Below are 26,885 nucleotides of genomic sequence, written 5' to 3'. Positions count from 1 at the left end.
CTTCCCTTGTGGAGCGTGGACAGTCTCAGATTTACAATACTTGTCACACTCCACCTTGGCAGCTCAAGGGTTTGCTGTCTCCTGTTGTCCACTTATTCCCTCTGGCAGAGGCTGACACCTTGCAGGAAGGATGTCTCCTCCTCCTCCTCAGCTTTCCTAAAACACTGTAGCACAGTGACCAAAATATTTCTGGTGTTTTGTGCTGTGAAAGGCCAGACTTCCCCTGGGCTCACACTTCCCCACAGCTCTGAGATTGGCTGACCAGTTTTCAACAAGTTCTCGAGGCTGGATTGCTCTGATGGAGGGAGGAGGACAAAGTGGGATGAGGGATTTGTGATTCTCCTCCACTGGAACAATTATTTGTCAGCCTCTTTTGAGAAATGAGGTCCTTTTCTGGGATAAAAGTAGATATTCAACCTCAGCTGGCTCTTTTAGAAGAAAGGAGGCCCTCAAGGCTGATTTCCAGAATATAATTCAGACAAAACAAAACCTGTTTCTTAGTACCATGAAATTTGTTAGAGCTCTTGCTCTACTCTCCCTTCTTTTATATAAAACAAATATTACCTGAAACACATAATTTACTTCTGCACAAGGCTTACCAATTTCTTTACCCTGCCTGGAGGGCATAGCTGAGGTTTGCTGACTGGTGCTGCAGAGATACTAATGGGAGCTGGGTTTATAGATTTGCTCTATATGGCCCTGTAAAGATTTTACCCCAGGGATGTTTGAAATTCCCACCACTGGAGTGATGGCTTTTATTTTTAATCCCTATGAAATTTTGGTTCTAAGCATGTTTGACAGACACCTCTTTTTACATAATTGCAATGTGGCATGGTGACTTTTTGAAACACTGCTGGTGTTTAACTGCTAAGAATACACACTGCTGCTGTAGTGAAAAGAGGAAAAAACAGAAAAAAATCCATTCTTCTGGCTCAAATTCACACTGCTGCTAAAGCTTTCCTTATTTGAGCAAAGATTGCAATTTTTGATTTATCGGCTTCTGTTGTCCTGTTGCTACCTGGGCCAGCTACCAAAAGGATTCAAATAGAACTGAGAAAACAGCACAGAACTGAAAAAAACCCCTAAAATTTTACAACCAAGCCTGTGAATTTCAGAAGAATAATCCTGAAACACAGTACTTCAGTAAATATTTTTCGTTACTGTGATTTAAACTTAGAGATTGCTTAAGTACTTTGACTCCTGAGGGTCTTAAAATAGTAAAGCTGGCAGCAGAACTGCTCCACTTCAAAATTTCCCATGAAAAAGATTCTGCTCAATTTAGAAATGTAGAGACTAATACTTCTTTAAACCCAGGAGCATCTTTGAAGTCTGAAAATCCACATTTTTCACTAATTCATCTGTTCTCTCCTGGCTGGCAAGCAAATTTATCACCAAGTTAGACATTGTGGGAAATGAACAAGAAGCCAGGAAGGGATCTGTGTGTGAAGCTCTGTTGGTTATGCACAGCAGGTGTGGGCAGTGGGAGGAGGTGCTGCTGTTCTCTCAAGGGAAAGCAGTGTTTTGGTGAGTGTGGTTCTCTCCTCTTGCATCAAAGTTTTCAGTCCTGCTGGTGAACAGGGCAGCAGCAGTTTGCTCTGACTGTCTGGCACAGCTCAGTCCACTGGTCCTGCAAATGTGGAACAGTCCCAAGAAGTCAATGGGATGATTGTGATAGGAAGCAATTTGCATATTGATGGGTTTGGAATAAAAACCAGCCAAACTTCTGCAGACTCATTTTCTCCACCTTCCCTACACTGAGGTTAGACTTGGACTCCCCATGGGGAACAACTTAAGATATTTTCCCTAATTTGGGAACAGAAGAAGAGATTCCAGTAAAGGTTTATAGCCTCTCAATGGGATGTAAAAGTACAGACAATTACAACAGAAGGGAAAAGAGAGGATCTGAGGAGTTTGAAGAAGGGTGAGGACTGGGAATCCCAGCAAACTAGTGAGACAGTGTGAAGATGATAAGAGTAAGAAAACTCCTATTATCATAGCTTAGGAAGGAATTTGAGGTCCAGGTAAGACAGAGAGCTGAGGATCTGTTTGATGTAGAGAATGTCACTGAATATGGTTCTCAGCAGATGCATATCAGGGTTTCCATATTTTGTGGCCAATTCAGACAGAATCAGTCTTTGGACTAGGATCCTAAAAATTGAATAACATACGCAGGGAATTGTGAATACCTGAAAAACTTTGCAGAAGTGCTAAATAAACATAAAGTTTGATTCTGTGTGGATCTGTGGGTAGCCTAAGAACAGCTACACAAAAAGTGCCAAAGACACAAAAATTGTCAAACTGTCTTTCATTGCTAAGCCTCTTGGATCAATAGATAATTTGGTATAGAAGATGATCTCCAGGAAAAAAAAGAAGTCACTATTTCCTTGACAGCACGTTTCCCAACTACAATTATTTGTAATGCAAAGCACCTCTGTTTTACAGCTAACAGTTTGTACTTGGCAGAGGTCTCTGCCTGAACACACATTAAGTGTTGCTCTACCTTGGTACAGTTGGCCAAGTCTTGAGCTGATCCCAGTCAAAAGCTGAGAACTTTTAAAAACATTGTGACCCCTCACAAAGGCAAACTACTCACACAAGATTGCTCTTATTTTTCATTTAATTAAGTCTAATATTTTTCAGCCTCCAGGGTTATCAGGAGAGAACAGCTTGCCTTTGCCTGATTTCTTGCCATGGTTTTATATTGTTTGTGCCTTTCCTTGGGCCACATGTACTTCTGGCTCTTTGTTACTGCCCAGTGGCAGCATGAAGTGAACTGATAAGGGAAGAGGAGATCTCTGAAACTGCCCAGCTGGCTGATTTGGATTCCTCAGATGCTGCTTCTAAGGATGCAAACAGTGTTGCAATAATTTCTCTTGGTCTCAGCAACAAATGCCACAATGAACCATGCCAGAGAGTCAATTTTTCAGTTGCCAAAGGGAATTAGGGAGCTACTAGAAAAATTAATTCTGTGGGTTCTAGTTACTGTTAAGCATAGTAAAGACGGAAAGACCTATGCCTAAGTATTTATAGGGATGCCCCTGAGTTTTTACCCCTTTGAGTGCAAAAAGAAGGTAGGGGGAATTCAGTAAACATAAACAGAACAATATGTTTCTTTCAGTTATGCATAACTTTATGCTTCAACCCCTCCTGCTACTGAAGGAACAAAGAGCTGCTGGATGTACAGAGCTGGTAAACGTAGACATTTTCCTATTTGTATTCAGAGTAACTAGGGAGGTTGACATTTTGTCAATCTATACAAATCTGAGCAGTTTTAGTCCCTCTTGAATGCATAAGCCTGGCACAATTATTTTGTAGGGGGAATTTTGCCTGACCCCATCCAGGGTGTGAGGAGAGCACAGAGAGTAGTGGACCACAGGGTGAACCAGTGTTCAGCACAGAGAACCAGAGACTGAAACAGTGTTTGAGAGGACCAGGTGTCCCTTCACCCAAGTCACTACCCTTGACAAGTCACTGGATTTCTCTGTATTTCAGCTTCCAAAACATTGGCAAGAAAGTAACAGTATTTTCCACTTTGCAAAGTGCTTTGAGGCTTCTGGATGAAAAGCACAGACAAAGTTATTTACAATAACCAGGTGTTTAAAAAGCATTATTTTGTTTACATCATCATCATATCAAAAGATGATGATGATAGCAGATGATAAATACACATTTTAAAATGATGCACATTACAAGGCAGATTTCAAAATGCTGTCAAAGACCTGGAAAGATTTGGCAACAAATCTGAACTCACATTGGTGTTTGGTTACAAACAGAGCTTGAATTCTTCACTGAATATGTATAGATACAAACACATACAACATACATGTATGTGTGTGCATAAGAATAACATCTGTTAATTTGCAATAATTTTCCATTTTGACTAAGAAATATGAAATGGCTTGTAGTCTCATGGAAGAATGTTGACCATAGTAAGAAGTGGTCTGATGCCATGGTTTCAAACAGGTCAGTCTTAGGAGGAGAGACAGGAGGAGGTTGGGATTTCACCTCCCTTATTTCACAGGCCTGACTCAGGGACAAACAGCATCCATCGCTGTTCACTCCCCAGCTCCTGAAACTGGCCAGAGTCAGCTGCAATTTGCCTACAAAGTCCTACAGCAAATCCATCCCTATCTCTGGTATTTGCAGTAAATACTGAGCAGCAGCCTGAAATATTCAGAGACAATGAGTCCCTACAAAATCTGCCCAGGCAAGGGAAGTCTCAGGTGCCTCTCCATGCACAGTTTAGGTTTTGTAGAACAGATTAGTCAGTTCCATGAGAACTGGAACAAAAATTAATTGAATATTCAAGCAGCCCTTAAGAACTGTATTACCTGATGCAAAATTGCTGCTGCTGTGCATTTCTGCAAACATGAAAATACAAAACTTTTACAAAGGTGAAGATTTAAGGGAGGTGCTAAAATTATGCCATTATCATCCCCAGGTAACTATAGGGCCTTTAATGAGGTAACAAAGCATATGAAGTAGAAATTAAACTAGAAATTAATGGTTCTTAATGATCATTAGCTCAAGATTACTTAGGGCTGGGATTGTAAAAGGAGTCTAAGGCAGTTGTGTGCTAAGTTAAAAGTGATCTGGAGACTTGGGAGGATTTAACTGCCTGTTTCTCTTGGATTTCTCTGAAATCCCAGCTGTGCTCTGTACACTCACACACAGCAGTGGTCTGTCTGTCTGATAGCAGGAGATCCTCCTCTTTGTGCCAGTCTGACCTTGGCTCAGACCTGCAGCTACTGCCTTTATCTCACATTTATCAAAGAATCTAAGCCCTGTCCATTAGATAATTTATACACTGCAGCTGCTTTTCCATCAGAGTCACCCAGGACATGACTGAGCTGTTTTCTATCTCTTTCTGGGCTGAGGACTACAGACAGTGACCCAAAGCCATTGTCCTGGCTGCAGGTATTACTCTCATCCCATGCCCTCTGCTTCCATCCTGACATCCCGTGGGCAGTGGAAGAGAAAGCATCACAAGCAGCACTGGTGCCTGGGAAACTGGCCCTACATGGCATGGAAAGAGCTGCAGGAAAGGGATCAGTGTGGAAGAGGCTGTATGGCCTTTCCTCAGCTCTGCTGCTTGTCATAAATGAGATAATGTGAGACTATGCCAAAAGGCAACAAGACAGGGCATGTGTTGTGTTGTGTGATGTTACAGAAAGGGCAGGTCATAAACATTACAGAGAGGAATTAGCTGATGCCCTCATGTGAAGATACTAATGTGCAGGCTGTTCATTTATAAAGATTTGGTTGGACTTTTTTCAGATTGTCTCCTTTTGTCCTGTTCTGCCTTTTCCCAGCCACTACACATGGTACTTTAACTCACATCAAAATCCTTTCCACTCTCTTTGGCAGACCTCTTGGGACAGTGTCAGGCACTATGTCAGCCCTAACGGCCAGAAAATCCTTCCAATATCCTTAAAGAACTCCTCTCACCTCTGCAGCATTCATACCTCCATAAATATACCTCACCAGGTCTGGGATTTGAATTCCTGGCTGGTACTCTGTTCAGCAAGGTGTTCCTGGCACCATGAGCTGAATAAGGGATAAGAGAAGCAGGTACAATCTGGCTTATGAAAGATGCTTTGCTGATTTGCTGATTAGCTCTCCTGTATTGTTTTACCTTTTGTTCCATCATCTCTTGGATAATGGAAACTCCTACTTAGTTCTCTTTTGACTGGTTTTGCATCTCAGTTGCAATGTTTATTTGGTAGATATTTCCAGTTTTGGTGTTACTGAATCAGATCTCTGAGGACTGATAAGTGAGATGGTTAAAGAAGCTTGATTTTAGCACCCTGTATGCTGACCATGCTGGGGAGAGTTTTGATTCCAGAATACTTTCATTTAAGAGCACTTTCTCTATGTTACTAAGAGGTCTAGAGAGTATATAATGTCAGACACTGGAGAGGAGAGAAGGAAGGTAAGAGAACTGGACACTGCAAGATATGAAGAAGAGTGTTCAGATGTGGAAAGAAAAGGCAATCTCCTGTTTTCTCTCTTCAGGGAGCTACTGATGAGCTCAACAGTTAAATCCTATTGAGATTTGCTCATTGTTTTAGAGACACACTGCTCCTCCAGGAAAATACATTTGTGTTTATTATGGATCACTGCAGTTGGTTGCACCCAATACATCAAAATAATCTAGGCAGGACCACAAGATGGTAAAGAAAAAATAATTTTCTTCTGAATATTGGGGTTTGGTTTTTTTGTTTGTTTGTTTGTTTTGCTTTTTACATTTCTACAGGGTAAATGTGCTCTGTGCTTAGAATGGTAACTTTTTTAAAAAATAAAATTATGTTCCTTTTCTGAAACAGCAAGATACAATGGTATTACTTTCAGGCCTTTGTTTAAAATGTGGTTATTATTTTTGCAGAATGTGTCAGCAGGGATTACTAATTTTGAGCACCTATAAAGATGATGGGTTGGACTGATCCTTGACACAACAAGTAACTCCCCAAGCCCAGCAATTAGGCAGCATAGGATGAGTATGAAGATACTAGTTAGGCTTAATTGCATATAATCATTGAGAATCAATAGTAAAAGAATGGTGCTTGCCTTTGATTGCCAGTGGGTAGAACCAATAATTGTAATGTGTTAATTTAAGACTACTTTCCTGTTCACCTGCTTGAATTAATGGGAATTTTTAGCGGTTTCTCTGCCTGCCTTTCTGAAACTTGTTTTTCATTTATGACAAATTTAAAATCAGTAGGCCAGAGAATGAGAGCAGTGATCACAGCATGGGAGATGCAACAGAAGCAAAGAGTCTGAAATTTACCTAAACTAATGTAAAGTACAGCAAAAACGACTATAGCAAATTGAGCCTCATCCTCTAAAGCAGAAAGTTATTGATCTTAACTATGTGTCAGTGTGACTCAGTTATTGCAAAGGCAAACACAGTCCTGTCTGCCAGACATTGCCCAGTGAGATTGCAAATCTCGTGGCTGACCCTGCACCACCTGCCTCCACATGGGTGATGTGACAGACACACAGACAAGACTGAACCCTGTCCCCACCCTGATGCTGCTCCCCTCCACAAACCACAGCTCAAGAGCTCTGTGAGTGCTCTCAACTGCTTCTCTGAGTTGCACTCATGCATCCCCCCATCCTACATCAAACCCCATGTATCACAAGTAATCAGTTATCTTGTGTCTGGAGCTTCTGCTTTTAAAAAGAGATTTTTTACTAAATCTTGAAACTCTTCTCCTTTCAACATCAGAAATCAGGCAGGGGGTAAGGGGGGAGCTCTTGATGCAGTGACAAGTAAACACAACTTGGTGCTGAGTTCTGCCAAACTCTTCCTGGCAGCTTTGTAATGTGCTTGGGCCAAACAGATGTTGAAAGCTGGCAGTTACGGATGTACTTTGTGGTGCAGCTCATGGCAGAGAGAAAAAGCTTCACTGAACAGAGCAGCTCATTCCAGACTCTTCCCCTGACCTGCCCAGACCTCATTACCTGCACCTCTGTCCCCTACACCACCATAGCCTAGATTTTTAGTGTGTTAGGTTTAAATAGCAGAGGGCATCCCTTACAGTGTTTGCAGAGTGCCAAACACAGCGGGCTCACATTTTGGAACAGATCCATACAACTGCTATCAGGACAAAATTCTAATGAGCCCTTGGCTGTGGGGTATTCCACAATGAATGCTCTTGGACTCCTGGATTAAATATTTTTGCACACACACAAACACACACCTGCTCTTGGGATCATGCAGAGTCTAAATGGAGCACAGGAATCATGATGTCACTTGGAGCAAAAGGGAATTTGATGTTCCCCTGGTAGAGAACACTTAAGTCCGTTGTTACTTTTGGAGACTGTCCTGCTATGAAAGGAAAAAATTTCAAAAGGATTCTCCCTGTAACAGAGGAAAAGGGAACCTAATTGCCAGATATTCCTGCAGGAAAACCTTTCTCTTTCAATATTCTTCTGAAGAGTGATTAGAAGAACATCCTGATGGGAAGCCAAATACTAGTTCTGTAAAAGGTGATCTGAAGCCAGTGTTGCTTCCTTAAGCCACAGGTGTTTCTTCATTACAATTCTACAGCAGTGCCAATAGACACCATAAAGCCAAATAACCCAGCAGCTATAAATCTTTCTCCCTGAAGCAATGACAGGCACTTGAGATACGATTTGCCAGTCCTTGTAAATGTGTAGGACTACACCACTTCCATTTTATTCTGGGATTCAGTCCAGTAGGGACAGGTGATCAAATCTAGATCTCTCATCACTCTAATGTTTTACTTCTTCCATCTGTGTGTGGCTTAAGAATGTTCCCCAACAAAAAACAATACAGACTGTACCCAACCAAAGTGGGACCTTAAAACTGAGGGTGGCTCATGTCATCTCCATGACTCTGCCTTCTCTCCCTGCCCCTCCTCTCAGCTCTCTGTGCCTAGCAGGGGTGACAATGGTGAGATGAAATGGTTTCTTCTTTGTTTCTGTCACAGTAGGGTAATTTGTCCAGTCTGCCCACCACAGGCTATTTCTGCTGGTTCCTGCACAGGCAGGAGAACCACACAGTAACCAAAAAAGAGCTCAAAGCACCATGCAGGCTGGTCCTGCTCTTCCATCCTCCACCAAATTTCAAGCAATGATAGCCTCCCCTCCAGATGACTCTGCAAGCTACCAGGATTCAAAGAAGTGTTTGTTTCTGTCATGCCTGGCTGGCTTTTAACTGATGTACCACTTAATTGCAAAAAGCACTGGCAGAAAGCAAACTGCCTTCAGTTTTTTGGCCTTGTTTGTCAGTGTTATTTAGATTCCAAATAGGCACCTGATGGCACAGCCAAAAATATAAAGAGGAGAGAACTATGATTTTGAATGCCTTCCATGAAGCATTCCTGACTGGGTTAATGTTCTGCACAGAAACCTACCTCTCATTTCCTAGATGGATTTTACTCCTTTGCTAAAGAGACTGTAGAAGAATCCCCTATGTGTCATTTGAGTCCTGAAAATGAAGCCAAAAGTAATTTGAAGGATGAATAGGGGTTGTGGATAGGGGTATCCTCTCTCTCACACCTTTCCTGATATAATTTTATTTTTCATTTCTAGTTTTTTCTAACAGAATACACTGGGCCTCTTCTCATATATCTGCTCTTTTACATTCGCCTCTCAACGATTTATGATCAAGTGGAAAGCAGGAAGAACTTCCGCCACCCAGTGGTCCAGTAAGTGACACTCGTGGGAGTTATCTTCCTGGATCATGAGAAACCAAAGGGATGGAGATTGCATTTCCAGAGCTGAGGGTGTTACAGGGGGTCTGAGGCTGCCTGCCTGGGGTCAGATTCAGTTATTACCAATACCTATGTGCCATTTTAGCAACACTCATAAGCTTGACCAAAAATGGGATCCCAGCAATGGTCACTGCACCTGGTCACCATGGAGATGCAGTGTTTTCCTCAAATACTTTGACATCAAATGAGAAAGTGAAATAATAATCACAGTGGGTAGTAACCCAAAGCCATGCTTGACAGAGAAGACAAGACTTCAGGTGCCCTACTCCCAGTTACCTTAAAGCACATTCCTGCCCTTGAGATGAGCAGCATCAGCATCCAGCACAGAAGATAACTACCCCCACACCAGCTCTCACCTAGGCACAGGAAGGGGGAAATTCAACAGGTGTGCACGTCATGAGTCAGGTCAAGAAACTCAAGAGGAGCATCTCCACAGGATGGAGGCAGAATGCACCAGGCAGCCTGGGAACTTTCACACTTAAAGGAACTTTCCTTCAGTGGAATTGTCCCCATTCTGGGTGATTAGTGCCTGGCAGAGGGGTGACAAGTGATCAAGGAGAGCCTGTCACCTGCATAAGCTGGACCACTCATAGGAGGGTACACAGGCACCTAGGAGGCTCAAGGACTGAACAGCTTTCCCACACACTTCTTCCACACTGTGACTGCAGAATCAGGGGAACTGGTACACAGCAGAGAAATACAGTGAGTTATAATGCCATTTACAGATGGAGGAACAGGCACTTGGAGAGACATTAAGGGAGTTAGTGGAGCTGGGAATGAGAACACAGAATAATTGAATTCAAATCCAGAGCTGCAAGATACTTGTCTTCCTTCTCTTGTGCATATGCTTAAGAGGAGAGAGTTTCTGGCAGCACAGAAGAACCTGCAATGCCTTTGCCCTCTTTTATGTGGGTGGGCAAGGGTTGTGCAGAATCCTGCCAGTGACCACTCCTTAATGGGTTCATCTGAGGTCCCCATCCTTAGTCAAATTAATTTTAAGATTTCCAGCAAAGCTGGAAGTTTGCTCCAGGCTTTGGATAAGTCTTTAATTGTTCAAAACTCTCTTAGCTCAACTCTCTCTGGTTTAATTACTTTGAAATTGTTTAATTTTTGACTTTAACTACCATACACAATGCATAATAAAATTATTTGAGAATTCACATGCTGAAAAACACTTTTCATTTATGTCTTATAATTGGTTTGCAGCAAGAAGGGCTATGGTAGTACAGTAAATGTAACCAAGATAAAATGCCGTCAGGAATCACTCCTGACATTTGTTTCTGAAACTCAATCACTAGGAGCTGCAGCTCATTCTTGGAAGCAAATCAGCAATGCCTGTTATTGTTTCATAATCTTCCTCAAAAGAGAATCAATATAATAATTTCTACCACAATTGCCTCATTTCTTTATAACAGGCAGCAAAAAAGCCATCAGAATGGATTAACTTGCAACAAAATCTCATTTTGCGTCCACAAGGAAATGAAACACAAACTACCTCCATGGAGCTACTTGAGTTGGCAAAGGACAAGGAAACCATTCAGAAGATATTCAGAGTGTTTTTAAATGTCAGACACATCCTACAGGAGTATTAAGGTGGCCTTAAAACGTGGGAGACGTCTTTAGGAAAAGCGTGTCAGACGCCGGGCTGTACACGCAGCTGTCCTGTCTAAATGTCTTGTCAGGACCACGTATCACATTCAGAGCTCGAGCAGCTCTTTTTATTTCAAGGCCAGTAAAAATAAGTTGCTTCTCTGCAGAATGCAAGCAACTCTGTTTAACACTGAAAATTATTCCATTAATCTTTGGTTCCAGTAGCTTCAATTAAGACAGTATCTTAAATCCCACAATGTTAATGTGACTGCAGTTTTGGAATATTAGTTCTTATTCTTTTCGTGACATTAACTGTGAAGTAATAAAAACAATCTTTCACTTACCTTAATTTTACTTTTTTTCCTTTCTTTTGCAGCTTGGCCTGCTTCTGTCACTGTTTACACTACATCAGACATCTTCTGGAGACATTATTTGTTCACAAGTTTTCGGAAGGGCACACTCCTCTGAAAAATATGATAAAGGTGACAATATTTTTATCATCTTGTGTAAGAGAGAATATCCTCATATCAAAGCAGCCCTTGGAAGAAGATAGGGAAATAAAAATTAATTTATTTTGTTGCTCCAGGAATTATGTTTAGTGAAAATACAGATAGCAGGATGGACTTCAGGACCATGTCCCCAAGGACATAAATTGAAATCAATGTCCATTTTTGCTCCTGCATGTAAATGTCCACTTTGACTCATTCACCCAAGGGGCTGACTGTCAAGTCCAGGTTGTTTTTCAGACTCAGTACTATTTTATGGTGATAGCTGCTGCAGCAACATCTAGCAGTGTTGACAGAAATCATACACTGCTTCCTTGGTGCAGTATAAATACAGAGCAAGAAACAGCCTTGTGCTAGGGAGTAAAAATCAAATTACAAGCAGGAAAAAAACATTCTCCTTCTATAGATGGGAGCCTCAGGCAGGAAGATACTGAGCTGGCCAGGTCTTCTCTCTTCCAAAGCCTCCTGAATTTCAACAGTGTGTCATTACTCACAGGCCTTCTTTTCTTTTATTTTACACACTCTGTCTTGGCCATTTTGTATCACCCCCCCATCCCATTCAGTGTGATGTAAAGACCCTCCCTTTAAACATTTAGGATTTTGGTGAAGGAGATTAACACATGGCTACGATACAGGGCTTCACTTTTTCTTGTTTTGCCTGGTTTAGTGCTCTGTTTGTCTTGCTCTATCTTGCTTGGAAATGCTGAATTTCAGGTACAGTAACAGCTCAGCTGCGTTAAGCAGCCCTAGACTTTAATAGCACCGCTCACAGAAATGTGATCTTCAGCAGTAAAATCAAAAAAGGAGAAGAAAAGTACCAATTCCTACAACAGGAATAAAAAACATTCAACAAAATAATAGAAAAAATCTACACTGTATCCCCAGTTTATTTTTTACTGGCTTCACAGCAACTTAGAAAGATATACATTCTAAGGCTCACAAACAACTGCAAAGCCTTTCCATGGTCACCCAGGTTTTGCACTTGGCAGAATTTATACTTTTAAAGTTACAGTTTGCACTTCCTTGTTGCCCTTTCAAAAAAATTATCTGTCTGTTCCAGGGCTGTGCCTTTTACTGGGGATTCACATCCTGGATTGCATACTACATCAACCACCCACGGTACACGCCGCCATGTAGGTATGGGTAGGACACAAAACTGACAGACTCGCTCTGAAAAAGTCTTTGCTGTGTAACCTGAAGTTCTCCAAAATCAAGAAATTGGTCCCACACTAAATCCTATGACTGATCCAGCCAGAAATTAGTCTTTGCTCCCTGTCAGGGGGAAGATTGTTGTGTTGGAAGCAGCTCTGCTTTGTGGCACTGAATGTTAGTGCCTGTTCAGCAATGGTCAATTGCTGTCCAGTTTACAAACAGGACATTTTGGACAAGCAGAGAAAACACAAAGATCAATATGTTTTGCTCATCTGCACAACATTTGTCTCAAGGAAGGCAGGAAAGAAATAGAGCTGGTTGCATTTTCTTGGTGGAGATATTCACTTGCTAAAGATACATCCTTTTCATGAAAATGAAGGTTTTTGGGGTTTTTTTTGAGTTTTTTTTTCCCCTGAGAAACCAGTAAAAATCCATCACATACTGCTGATAACACAAAGTTTTTTAAAAAAAATTTTGTATTCCATCCATCATTTTGTTCCCTCTCATCATATTTTATTTTGCACTGCTGTTTCTTCATGATTTTTTCTGTTTTCTCCATGCACTTATGCTTCTTTTGAGAATAATTGGCACAGGTTTTATTTTCTGCTACTTTACTTTCCTTGTTATACCTTAGTCTTTCTTTTCCTCTGTATCTCAGATTTATATATGAACTTTGTGGGGAAAGCGTTTGCTTTGCCATTTTTATTTACGCTTAGTTAAATTGCTAAGTTTTTTCAATCAAAAATTTCTCCTAGGTGACACTTGCTTTTCTTTCAAACTAGCACAAAAGTTCTATTTCAAAATTGTGTGATTCATTGAATGACACTTGGATTTGGTGCAGCTTTAACAACAATGCTGCAAACAATGCAGAAACCTCCCTAGACACAGTTTTTAGCAGTCTGGGCTATCAAATCAATAAGTGCAGCTTCTTTATAGGGGAAGATCTTTGTTCAAGACACAAAGAGGAAGTATCCAGAAGAAATATTTCTAATTGCTTGCCACTGCCTTAAAATGCGTTTGGCACCACAGAGGGGTCCTGTGCCAGCCAGGAAAAAGGAGTTCTCAAAAGTAAAGGCTTGATGAGACATAGCCAAGGCAAGTGAAGTAGGTAAACATGGTTTGTGTCCCCCAGCTATGGCCAAGGTTTGCTTGGGAATTGTAAACCTTTGGACATGAACATGGTAGAGCCCTACACTGGTTTGGGGACCAGAAAAAGGAGGGGGCAGCCAGATGGCAGGTAAAATTTACAAATATTAAATGTATTTCTTGCATGACTGTGAAGCAGGCAGTAGCTGTGTAGTAAAGCCTCACTATTGCCTCACTACTAGAGTAAAAAGAAGGTAATGGATAGGTTATGCATTGAGCTTTCTGCTCGTGGAAGTAGAAGGGTCTCTGGATAAGGCTGCAATTCTCAGCCTGATTTTTACAGTGACCTTCACTCCACTCCCCTCCTTGCCTTGAGGGATTCACCACCACCAGCTGCTTTGACAAAACTCTTGGATATGTGAAGCTGGCAAACACTAAAAAAAGTTGGGTGAGAACTGTGTTGAGATCAGTGGTGTAAAGCTGGCATTTCTAGAGGGCTGTTACTGGTTGTATTGTCTTCATATTGTATGTGGTAATATCCAATCTCTCTGCAGAGGCTGTCAGGAAAGAAGCATTTCTGCTCCTCAGCACTAGATTAATTTCATCCATAGCAAACCATGTGCATACTGTAAAATGCAATTTATAATTTCATTCTGTTTTCTAGCATTTGGCCACAAACAAGTTTCTTACGCTGCTCTTGCTTTTCTGGTATGTAAAAAATGAAGTTTTATTTATGATTATGGAATAGGATTAACTCGCAATTTAGCAAAATGCAGTAATGCTTCTGTGCATTTGTGTGTATAAATACACTTAAGTCCATGTCCACAGCCTTGTGTACTTTGACTGGATTTAGTACTGATCTATTAAGGCTTCTCAGTCAGGAAGTGTCATACTAATATTTATGTACATGGAGTTTAAACTGAAGTATTGTATTTGAGAGCTGTGAGAGCATCATCAGCATTATTACTACTGGTAATTGTGTTAGAACACTAATATTTAGACAGACTGAACCTTGTCCTTTTTAAAACATCAAAGAATTATGTACCAAGCAGACTTTGCAATAATTCAGTGTGACCTGAATAACTTACATCAACAGCTATTAAAAACAATATAAATAAGCCCTGCCAGGTTGGGAAAAATCAATTTGGGATAAACCAAGGGAAAGTGTAGCTGATGAAGGATGGCTGAGACTACCCAACCTGCTGTTTGAACATAACTTTATAGTGAGACAGAGGCTTGGTAAGAAGTTCTCATGGAAATGTATATCCTCTCTGTCCTCTGGAACTGCTGAGCCAGAGCCAAAGCATCCTCTTTGAAAATCAGATACAGATCAGTTTCCAGAAACATGACAGGGTGATGGGACAATAATATGTCTAGGCTCCTTCAGGCAAACACTATTCAGAAAAACATCCAAAAACTTGTTAGCAATATTTAAATGCTTTTGTAAAACAGGACCCTTACAGGTCACAGTTTTGGCAGTGTTTGTCTCTGGGTCTGTCCATGCAGTTCTCAGCTTTTCTTACTCTAACAAGGTACAGCAAAGTCGAGAAAAACACTTCTATGAAGAAATTCACACACTCCATGATGCTCTAGAGCCAAAAGCAATAGCCCAGTACTGCAGAGACAGGAAGCTGTGGCACTGGTAGCCAGCAGTACACCAGAACCTTGCTGTGTGCACCCTTCCCAGGCTCAGGGGGTGTTTGAATCCAAGCAAACTGCTTGCCTAAATATTCAGTGCTGCCAGCAAAACTAGTCCTCATCAAAGTCTCTGCTTAGAGAAAGCCTCCTTCTCCTTTGAAACATCCTTCCCTGCATCAGTGGAATGTGCCCTGCAAGGAAAATGCTGCCATCAAGCAAAGGGATGAGTCCTGTTGGGGGTGTTTGCTATAAAATATGTCAAACCCCTTAAGATCTGCATCAGCACCTGGTCTAGGCTCTGAATTCTTACAGCTCTTTTGAGAACTCCCTGCCCATGGAAACTCAAGACCTGTCCCTTTGAGATCTTGTGTTGGCAGATTCCCAGACAAAGAATTTAAAACATCAACGTACAAAATAAAATAATTGGAGCTGTTTTCAAAGGTTTCTAAAACATATGAATAAAATATTTGGAAAATTTCTTTTTTTTTTTTTACCCTGTTTTAAGTCTTGCCTTTGTTACATATCCTGATTTAAGTGTATACATCTGCAGCTGCTGTAAACACCAGTACTGAGTAATACGAACAGTTTCTACAGGTCCTCCTGGAAAATGTTCATGTTTAGAGAAATTCACCTTTGCAGGGATGTTTTCCTCATAGGGTACATTTGGAATATAAAGAGGGGAAACAGTGTGTAGGCTTCATTATTTTATAATTGTAAATAGCTTCAGCTTTTTCTCTGTTGTTTCCCACTGCCCCATATTTTATATACGATAAATTGAGGACTAGCTTAAATTTAGCAGTGGTTATCAATGTAGAACATTAACAGTCACATGTCTAAAGAGAGACATAAGAGTTAATCACAGCAGAATGCAGCTGCAGAGTCAAAGGTAAGCCAATAAAAATCCCTGCAGAAATGCCTTTAGCTTGTTTTACTCAGAATCAGTAGGGGTTAATTATAGTGGGTGAACATCTCTTGCTCTACAATACTATAGGCATCTCATTAGCCATAGTGTTTTACAAAATCACTTCTAACCACAAAACCTATTTCTTTAAAATAATAGCAATCAGAAAAAGCAAATCACGTTCCCAGCTCCTAATTGGAAGTATGTAAATTAAAATTACGCCCATTGCTATGCTTAGAGTGATAGCTTCTGATATGGTATTTTATAATGGATTTTCATTTTCTGGCTATTTAGTGTTTTACATCTGGTATTTATAGTAGAGGATTGTCAGTTAGTTGGAATGAAAAGAATTTAAAAGGACAGCAGGACTTGAACTGTAACTTCCTACCCATGCAGAATAACAGCTAATAACAGATATATTTACCAATAAGCCTGATTTAAATCTTCCAAACAAACCCCACAAAAATCCCTGTCAAAAAGGGGAAAATTCTTCAACAATTCTTCTGTCTACAATGTTCTTTCAGGTAATAGCACATTTCAATATAAAATGAAATTACATATTTCTTTCAATTAGCTTTAACAAAAATTTGTTATGGATGACTTTCAGAATTGACTTAAAAAAGACAGTTGAAGCTCTTCCTTTTTTGTATTAATTTTGTGACTTCACACTTTTAACATCTCTAGGTTTTAACATTTTACTTTTTATTTTAATTTCTTAAACATTTTTGACCCTTGCAAGATACAGAATGATAAATTATGTAAGAAAATGCAACTTTTTAACACTGCATTTTTTCAATTTGAGAGGCCAAATCAGTCTTCAAACCCAGAAATTAATAAAAAAGTTTAATTCAGCCTGAGCTTGACCTGTATACACCATTTCAGTTTTCTTCACAGAGTAGGGGAAAAAATGAAAACCATAATATTACATAGTTGCAATGACAGATTATCTTCTTCAGGAATTTAAACTGATTTTCCTACCAGTTCCTATTTTAAATATGGGCAAATATTGATTTTCATTCTTCAGCAGTCATAACTGATGAAGTACTGAAAGCCTGAAGCAAATCTGAAATCAGCCTGGGCTGCAGGCTGTGTAACCAAACAGAGAGAAATGGTACCACTGCCAAAGTTTTGACATACCTAAATGTTAGAGACCGGCTTTGAGAAGTTGGTTATGGCTGGAAATGGGATAACCAGAGAGTTCCAGAACCAGGAACAGGACTGGCTCCCTTCCTTCGTTCGTTCAGTCTGCCTTTTAGAGACTGCTGCTTTTTCAGTCACCCTTTTCTTCCTTCCTGTTCTGCTGAGCACCTTTGAAGAGGGAAGGAAGAGGGGCAGGGACATTAACTCATGACATCTTTACAAAACCAGAGGTCAGATTTTCACCTGCTTCTTTGCAGCTTGGATTAAATCCTGAAAAAAATAAAGAAGAGCACCTTGATGAATTCCTTAGAGCCAGGGAATCTCCCTGCTCTCCCCAGGGCCAAACACGTTGCACGTGCTGAGCATGGGAACCCCAGGGAAGGCTTGGCTGCACAGAGCTCTGTGGGGATGCGCCAGGGACTTTCAGCCCAGACTGCACCCACAGTGTTCACTGGACACTTGTGTGTGTGACAGAGATGACAGGCTGTTTTTTGGAATACATATTTCCTGGATACAGAGACTGAGTTGTAACGGGGAGGGTTCTGGTTATGCACTGCACACAGTTGCCACAGCCTTTTAGGCATACAACTGAAAATATGTTCTTAATGTCTTGCAGATGTGTGAAGCTGGAAATCACTTTATCAACGTAGCTTTAGCTCACCAAACCAATTCAGGTCTGTCTTTTTTTCCTTTTCCTTAACCTATCCATCTTCTGCTGATGTACAGTGATTTATGTACCTACAGCCATTGAATAAAGAAAGATGAAGTAGTAACCATACCATTGGTCTAACACCTTCAAAAATTTGTGACAAGGAAACATTAGCAACACTGCTGTTGTTTCAAAACTGATAGCAAATTTGTCTTAATTAAACACAACTGCAATTTAAATAAGGATTTAAGCGCTGAAGTTCTTTAAAGCATGCTGGTGACTGACATCAATGCATTTCATTTTAAATAAGTCTCAAAAACTTCTAAACTACATTGCAGAGTTTTTAGACACATTCATCTCAGGCAAAGATGTACATGCATATATTCAAATACACAGAGACAGACTCATGAATACTTACACCCTATTCATATGCTCTTAACAGGTTGGGGTTTCTGCATTTTTGTGTCATGAGAATAAAGGTAATGCAATATATACCGGAAAGTAAAATATGTTTTCAGACACTAATAGTGTAATTTCCCCACTAGAACACCCTATTAAAGTAAATACCACAGTATGATCAACTTCACACACAGAAGTCAATTTCTATTCTGGAATGTTTTCATGCACTGTGGTTAGGAAACTGCTTATGTTATTTCTTGCAAGGGGCTTAATTCAGCTTAAAAGCAGAAAGAGCCAAAAAATTGATTTAAGTTCTTTCTCACTGGGATAAATACAGCTTTTGCTACCTCAAAAGATTTCACTGAAACTTTTCTAACAGGTTGTACCCTGAGAGCATTGGCCCAGGGGATTGCTGTTACATAGGCAGGCTGTGATAAGGCTCAGTTCTCCTCTCCCTGGACTGAAACTGGTTCTGATTTTCCCCACCCTTGTTTTTTTTTTTTTTTTTGCCTTTCACAAGGAAATAGAACCTGTTTTCCAAGTCCAACCTACAACCCCTTCACATGGCTCTTCCTGCTGGTATCCTGTCCCAACTATACATATGAGGTACATGACTTTCTTCTGCTTATGTGCAAAGGGTAGGGGGATACTGCTTCAGCCTTTGCCTGCAGAAAATCTGCAACACCTCCACGCAGTTTCCTCTGCACATCCATCCTCATGCTTTGTATGTCAGAGCCTCCTCCTTGCTCCCACAAATGTTTCTCCACCAGACCCTCCTCTTCCCTCACATCACTATCACATGGACTTTTGTCTATATTCCCCTCCACTACAGTCTCCCCGGTGATCTCAAGATTTAGCACCCATCTCTTCACCCCATCCAGCACACTGGGGGGTTCATTTCTTACTGTTTTTCCTCTCCCATTTTCAGTACAGGTACCACACACTTTTTCCACGGGGAGCTTTTGAAAACTTGCCATTTTGCTTTACATAAAACATAGAACCAACAGTGCCTTTTTCTTTGCAACAGGCTGGGTCTTGGATTAGTTTCACAGTGATGACACAAACTCTGCCAGGTAAGTTTGAAACAGAATGAAGACAGCATTTAAAGTGTTTGTGGAAGAGAATTCTAGAAATCTAAGATCTGCCAAAAAAGTTTGTAGTATATGAAATATTGCCATCAAATTTGCCATATGAGATACACCTCCAAGATGCTCATAAGAGCAGCCAGCTTAGTGGAATTTGTGACTCTTCCTCAGTACTTTGCTGCATCCTTAGAAGACCTAAACACTCACAAAAATATGGGACTGAGCTCTCCAAAATATTTACTTTTCAATTTTTTTTCCATTTCCAGAAAGAAACCTATAAAAACTCCTTGTAAGAAGTAGCCCCACATGGCTTACAAATGGAAAAGAAGGAATTTCAAAAGTGGGTTAAACTGCATCATGCAAAAAATAAATTGAAATTTTGTTTGAAAAGATGAAACGTTCTTGTGTTTTAGGCTTTGGTATGAAAATTATCTGAAAGTCTGGGGACAATGTAGGGCTGTCCCTAAAGTGGCAGGAACAGAAACATATGCAGCACACTCATCCTTGCTGTAATAGTCCCAGATATAGCTTGACTGGACACCAAATGGATGTTTCTCATTAACCACCTCCACATTAATCAAAGGATAATGAATTTGCAAAATGCATATGCAGCAAAATTATCCCCTATTCGGTGCCTATTTGCTGGATCAGGCAGCTACTGCCTACTTGCCTTAGGGATGAGCTCTCCCTCGACAAAGCAGGGAGTCAGAGCACAGCTCCCTGTCACGGTTGGGAGCCAGAGGCAGAAACAAAGAAGTGTTGTAGTTCAGAAGCAAACTAGAAATATGGTCGAGGGAGGACATGGGTTGAGACAGCACCATGGCCAAGGAAGCCTTGTGATATATGGATTTATGGTGCAGTAGAGGTGGTCCAGGATTTAACAAATGTGAAGGTCATCTGTGTGAATTCTGAAGGGGAGGCTGAGCCTTGGGCAATGGTATATCAGCAAGTGCCAGGCTGAGAGGACCTGCTGTGTTGTCTCTGCCCACAGAAGAGACTGCAAATATTTCCATAAACCCTACTGCATTTCCAGAAACAGGCACTGAAAGAACCCATGTGATCCTTTTCTTTAAATCTTTTTCCCTGCTAGTTGGCATCTTTGCTTTCCTGATGGTCATCCAGATGTCTCTGTGGGCCCAGAAGAAACACAAGCTGTATCTGAAGAGATTTTATCCAGAAGTGAGGAGAAAAGCAGCTATGATTCCCATCATCTTCTGAGATTGTCACCAGAGCTGGAGCCCCACTGTACACTTCAGGAGCCAACTCAGACTAAATGAGCCAATTCATTCAGGAACTAAGTGGATCAGAGGAAAAACTATTGGATATCTTTTTCAGGAAATTAACAGTTCAAGATGAAGAGGTTTTAATTAAATGCAAAAATGTAGCTCTTGAATTCTTGGTTCCTGCTAAAAGATATGATTTAATTAGATTTTCTGTAATGGAGCTAATTGAAAAGGGACAAGAAAATTGCTTATATTGAATGCTAGATATTTAGCTGGTGTAAATGGGCACAGATGCTGCTAAAATTAATGAACACAACTCGTCTGCCACATTCAGGTATGGTAATTTTAAGGTTCAGTTATAGATGTAGAGGAGTCTTGGATTTTTTCATCCAAAGATGTTTCACAGCCTTATTTTTATTAAACTGCACAGGAAAAGCACATTCTGCCTCAGCTCCTCTAAAGCATCACATCAAAGGATGACCACTATGCTGTGAACACTGTTTAGTCTAGCTTCACTAAGTTTTTCTTTTTTTTTTTTTTTAATCAAATCTCATAGCAAATTGTTTAATACAAATTGGCTTAAATTGCTCACAGCAAAGAGGACTGTCTTTCTTTATCTTTAGGTAGGCAGATCATCCCCACAATCCCACAATGGGACTGCTTGTGACTGCTTCCCATCTTGTAACTAATCTGAGGCGTAACCTTGGGTACATCATTGAGGCTCACTTCCCTTTCTCACACTGAACAGTCTGGAAATAGCAGAAAACCTTCTGCACTAACACGTGTGTTAAGATCCCCTTGTTCAGTGCCTGACTGCATCCAGACATCATTCACCTCACCTGTATGAAGCAGTGTGAAATCCATGGGCACAAGGTGAATGAGCGTGGCTCATTATCAAACAGGAAAGAAATGCCAAATGCATTTCAGTCCATATCTGAACTGCCTCAGGTGGACACTGCTGACAGCCTTCAGCTCCCCTTCGCCTTGGCCAGGCTCGATCTGCTACATTGCTTTCCAGGACATTATTTCTTGAGGGATTCTCTGGGCTTGTTATTCAAGTCCTGGAAGTACTGAGTAGCTCCCTTTGCAAATCAGAGGCACCCATGTCATGCAGGAGCACAATTTTAGTTAGGCAGAGCAAAAGAACAAGAACTGCTTCAGCAGGTATTAGGATATGAGGAGTCAGGGCATTGAGTCCAGATTTCATTCTGTTTCTGTTGCACATTTATCAGTACCTTTTGGTGCCCTTAGGCTGGTGAAGAAAAATCTTGCCTAGAGAATTTTATAATCATTAGAGAAGCACTGGAGTACACCAGCAAGGCAGGCAGTTTGTCTCCTAAAGGTGCTGTTATCTTTGCTCCAGCTCAAGTGTTCTAACAAAGTTAATTTGCCTGGTAAATTGGGTTCACATCCCTTTTCTAATGTCTAACTTGCAACACTTATCCTATTAGCCGCTGTAACTCAGTTTCATCTTTGTAATGTAAATGCATCACTTTCCATATTTTTTAACTTGCAACCTGTGAAATAAAATTTTTATTCCTCTCAATGGAAAACCCTAATCAAAGTGAATATCCAGTTCTCTGACCCAGGCTGCTAATAAAGATCTATTTTTGAAAAATTATTTTCTGTACTCTTTAATCAAATACTTAACCACAATATTTTTAAAACTTTTTTTTTCCAGACAATGTTAGATGTGTGAATAAAGGTGGTTGTCCGTTTTTTTTTTTAAATCCAGCTACTGAAATTCTTTTCCCTTCATGTTTATTAAATGTCTTATTTTAGCAATCTTAAAGTTTTAAAATAGTCCATGCAGGAGAGTAACTTATTAAAATCAATTACTTATCTATTAATCTTTTTATTGCAATGGTTGTGGCTTTAAGTCTGTTCAAGGCATATTTCCAGTGGGATTCCAATTGCTAGGAGCACAGTTCCTATTCAATAGTTAGCTTAGGTGGAAGAAATACTTCTGGAATTTTTAACTCCCTGTTTATTAGTTGGTTATTCAGTACATGGAGTAAGGGGGAAAAGAGTTTTGGCTCCTGAAGTAAATGACTGAAGTTTTAAAGTAAGGTAAAAAGTAAAGTAAAGGGTGAGAGCAAACACTAGGTAAGAACAAATGAAGATGCATTGCAGAAGGCTGTCTCAGATAAACATGATAGATATTTTGAGTTTCACCAGTGGGGTGTTGATGAGCTAAAACTTCTCTGAACAGTGTCAAATGGCCTCACAAATAGCAATAAATCTAACTTCCTGCACCTTTACCTTCCTACACATCCTCCTCTGATTTTCAGGGCAAGTTCCATGCAATTAGAAATGTAAGTTAACTTCCTGGAATGGGGTGCATATTCTGCTTCAAAAAATAAAAGTTTATAAAAATCACCAGTCTTTGTTTTGATAAAGATTTCAGAAACCTTCCTTACAGACCACCACCAAAAAAAAAAAAAAAAAAAAAGCAAGAAAAGAAAAGAAACCCACACAGTTAAAAAAAAAGTATTACTGTATAAAAATATCAGCAGTGATTTCAGCCCACAAGCACCATGCACATTTTTGACCAAAGCAGTTGTCTTCACACAAACATTTTAATGAGGAAGTTTCTCATAATTGTGCCAGTTACCTGGAGAAAAATGCCTCATTAAGCTCTATATATCCAGGTCTTTCTCCTGTGAGGGGCTGATGAGGAAGTAAGTGGTCAACTGCAAATTCCTTCATCTGTGATTTCTTTGGAGTGCAGACCTCACTTCCCAGAGCCACCAGTAGAAGGAAAGCACGGGCAAGGCCACCCCACTACCAGAATCCCACCATGCTTCAAGGTCAAAGGAAGTCAACCTCCAATAAGAGCCATAACAGCTCACAGAGGCAAATTACAACATTCCTGAAAAAAGGGCAGCAGGAAAATCAAGAGGCTGAAGTTGGAAACAAGTTCTGGTTAGCCATGAGGAGCTGCTACAAACCTGTGTATGCAGCAGTTCCTGCTTAACCTTCTTCAGAAGGGAAGCCATCAGAACTAAGAGACCAGGAATAAAGCAAGATACAGGGACTAGACAGCAGTTGGGTCAGGAAATGTACAAACAAACCAGATGGAGTATGAATAGATCCTTCCTGGCCTGCCCAATAAGGACTGTGTGAATGGCATTGCCAGTGGGACTAAAGTACATCTCAAAATAATCCCTGTGGATTGCTCAGCTTCCAGGTCTTTCCATGCTCACCCTGCAGCTTACAACTGGGATTTTGCTGGAAATCTCCACATGGATGAGTCCCACCTGTCCCAAATTATTCCTAAAACATTCAGATTAAGGAGTCTAAAGTTCAGCATTCAGGTACACAGCTCTACATTTTTTGTGGCTTGTTCTTGCCATAAAATGCCAACCTGGAAAAGAGCAGGCACCAGCTCAGGCTTTCTGGTGGTGCAGGGAGGCGTTGTGATGGGGAACTGACGTGGCAGATGCTTCTGTACACAACTTGGCAGCCTATATTTGGATTCCCAGTTTGAAAAAGCCCTAAGACCCAGCCATATGTTTGTCTTATAAGATGGTTACCACATCTTCGCAGCTGACAGGAAAATGATCTCTGTGATTTCATCTTTCCATAGGGAAAGTGGAGCTCAAAAGGACACTGAAAGCAGGAGAAGTGAATAAAGGCAGATGGTCATCTTCTTTTAAAGTTGCTATTATCATCAAAATATCTTGTACTTTGCATTGTTTTGTATAAAGTAAGTGACTCCAAATTGGCTTTTATCACACTAGGAACTGAGATAAAACAGCCTGTTATCAAAGCAGCTCTCTGAAAGAGAGCCTGCAGTGTTAACTAAATATAATAAAATAAAAATCACTGAATGTGAAGACTTCTAAAGCACACTGTAAGAGGAAAAAAGCTATAGGAAGGCAAGAGACTCTTTATCTATTTATAGGTTTAACAAGTGTTGCTGAACTAAAAATTAATTCAAACCATAAAAAGCTTTTCAGCAAGCTAATATTTTTCACATGATGCTTTATTGGCTTTCCTTTTCTATATTTTCCTAGGCACAAGTGCTGCCTACAAGTGATATTCCTTGTCATTAACATTCATGGAAGATTTTAGAGAAACATGCTCTATGCCTATCCCAGTGTTCAATAAATAAATGTAGATGAAGTGTTGTGCTGCCACTGAACACAGATTAGTACCTATAGGAACAATTTTTTTTTTATGAAAGGTCTGTTTTATCATAGCTGAGTGCACAGAGGCTGCTGTACAGCTACAATTAAAGGTGATTTTCACATCACACATGTTTAGCACCACAGAAGAATGTTTATGTCCATGGTCTCTGCACATCTTTCAGCCACCTGTGACTCAAACTTACAACTCTTTCTGCAGGTATCAGTTCCAAAAGCCGAGCTGCTGGACCTTTATCATGGTCCTGACGTTTAGTTATTCGTTTGTGCAGCACGACAAAGACTGCCTTTCACCCAGTTCTTCCCTGAGAGGACATTTGAGAACACATTTATTTTTCCATCTTGTCCAACTGGACAAACAGTTGTCCAGTGTTGGTCACTGTTTGACTGAAATAATCTGTGCTGAATTTCCTTGGAACGTGATAGTCAATCTAAAACCACTTTATCAAAAGAAAAGACAAGAAAATGGGTCCTGGAATACGCATGCTTAGGTTAAAAAAAATCTGCCATGTATTAACACCTCCACAATGCCCATCTTCTATCATGTACCTGCTTTTATGTAACTTCTGAAGCCTTTGAAAACTCAGGAACCAAGTATGAGGAAATCATTCATAGTTAAAAGAAATATGATAAGGCGATTCAATAACACTAATGAATTCCATATTTAAAAAAAGCAAACTTCACATCTTTTGTCAAAGAAATCTGATTGTTAGCCAGTTTTTTCCTAACACATAGTATTATTCCTGTGAAAAAGTAATACAGCTCTAGGACTGATTCCTTTCAGTATTCTGAGTACCTGGACATACTCAATGGGAAAGGGCTTTTGTTTCAAAATTGCAGGTTTCACAATATGGGGACTCTTTCAAAGCACTACAAGACAGGCTCCAAAGAAAACAGACCACCACATCAATCATTTTTAAAACTCTAATTCATACTGAAAAGCTGATGAGCTTTCAGTTGATTGATGAAACTGTGACACTAAGTTACAAAAGAAACAAATATTTTAAAAGGTGTCCCTCTCCTCAAGGTAAGACTAGGGAAAAAAGGGTACTCTTTATTTTTTCTATTAATATTATGAGGCCATTTCCAAGGTTCTAGGGCATCTTTGCAGAAGGAGACATTGATTAGAGATCTGGAAGGACCAGAATGTGGTTGCACTGTGCTTTTAGGGATTAGCAGCTATGTCTTTTTTGAAAGAAATTTCACTCTTTCTGACAACTGAGCTTGACAGAAATGGATTAAAGATGACACATCTCCAATATTGTATCTAATGAAAAACAAAGCACCTATTCTTGAACCAACAGGGAATTTTTGTGACATATACACACACACTGTATTCTTCCACCCTCTGGTTTATGTCATCACTTTGCAAAGGGTGCTTTGCATTGGACTTGTAAGCCTGTCATTCAAACTCTTAATTACTTAGCTTTTAGAGCTTTGATATACACAATTATGTCACAGGAAAAGCCCTTCATTTCAAAACACTGAGGATGTAGAGTCTTTTGTATACTGTTAACCAATTCCAGCTCTGTTGCCCCATATATGCACTAATACTTTGCTGCCATTTTTAGATATTCTTCCAATGTGAAGCACGATGTTCATCTAGATTCAGAGACTTGCCAAACATCCCACCTTAATCCAGCTGCAAGCACAGAGCTAAATCTTGAAGCAGTGAGCTGCAATACCTGGTACTATCTGAGCCTAGCTTCAAAATGCTTCTCCTTGTTTCCTTTGCTCTAAACCTCTGAAGGGCTGGAGCTACTCAGGCACTTCTCTCTGCAAAAGCAGAGGTTTAATTCTTCCTGGTTTGCATTAGTATCCTGTTATGAAATTGTAAATCTGTAACAATAGAAACAGCAACACTCTCCCCCATGTTTGACACATTTTCCTATTTAGCAGGCTCTAGCAGGTAAAAGGAAGATGGATATTGTGCTTTTACAGATACAGGGACAAACTGAACAGGGCTATGGTAATTTGAGAACTACTTCTACTTCACTCAGGCTTCTGCTCAGGGGCTCAGCACCTTGGGCACCGCTCCCAGGAAAAGGCAGTGCAAAAAAGATTTCCTGAAATCTAATAAAGGTGATCTTGATTATGGATCTAGAATTAAATACAGATATAGTATA

The 26,885-nt window shown here is 40.3% G+C and overlaps 1 protein-coding gene and 1 long non-coding RNA gene across 3 annotated transcripts in view; one reads left to right on the top strand and one right to left on the bottom strand.

The window, feature by feature from the left end:
- Positions 1-11,299, bottom strand: part of LOC132326184 (uncharacterized) — a 39,065-nt gene extending 27,766 nt beyond the window's left edge. For both annotated transcript variants that reach the window (XR_009486163.1, XR_009486162.1), the window contains exon 1: positions 11,177-11,299. This is a non-coding gene — a long non-coding RNA (uncharacterized LOC132326184). The remainder of the gene's footprint in view (positions 1-11,176) is intronic.
- Positions 1-22,232, top strand: part of TECRL (trans-2,3-enoyl-CoA reductase like) — a 59,446-nt gene extending 37,214 nt beyond the window's left edge. The window contains exons 5-12 of the mRNA XM_059844076.1: positions 9,061-9,176; positions 11,209-11,314; positions 12,399-12,471; positions 14,241-14,284; positions 17,872-17,929; positions 18,824-18,909; positions 19,331-19,376; positions 20,479-22,232. Coding sequence (XP_059700059.1) covers positions 9,061-9,176; positions 11,209-11,314; positions 12,399-12,471; positions 14,241-14,284; positions 17,872-17,929; positions 18,824-18,909; positions 19,331-19,376; positions 20,479-20,606 — 657 coding nt within the window. The 3' untranslated portion in view covers positions 20,607-22,232. The remainder of the gene's footprint in view (positions 1-9,060; positions 9,177-11,208; positions 11,315-12,398; positions 12,472-14,240; positions 14,285-17,871; positions 17,930-18,823; positions 18,910-19,330; positions 19,377-20,478) is intronic.
- The last annotated feature ends 4,653 nt before the right edge of the window (positions 22,233-26,885 follow it).

The sequence above is a fragment of the Haemorhous mexicanus genome, chromosome 4, assembly GCF_027477595.1.
Source record: "Haemorhous mexicanus isolate bHaeMex1 chromosome 4, bHaeMex1.pri, whole genome shotgun sequence".
Lineage (NCBI taxonomy): Eukaryota > Metazoa > Chordata > Aves > Passeriformes > Fringillidae > Haemorhous > Haemorhous mexicanus.
The sequence above is the reverse complement of the archived record's forward strand: the minus strand, read 5'-3'. Positions and strand labels throughout refer to the sequence as shown.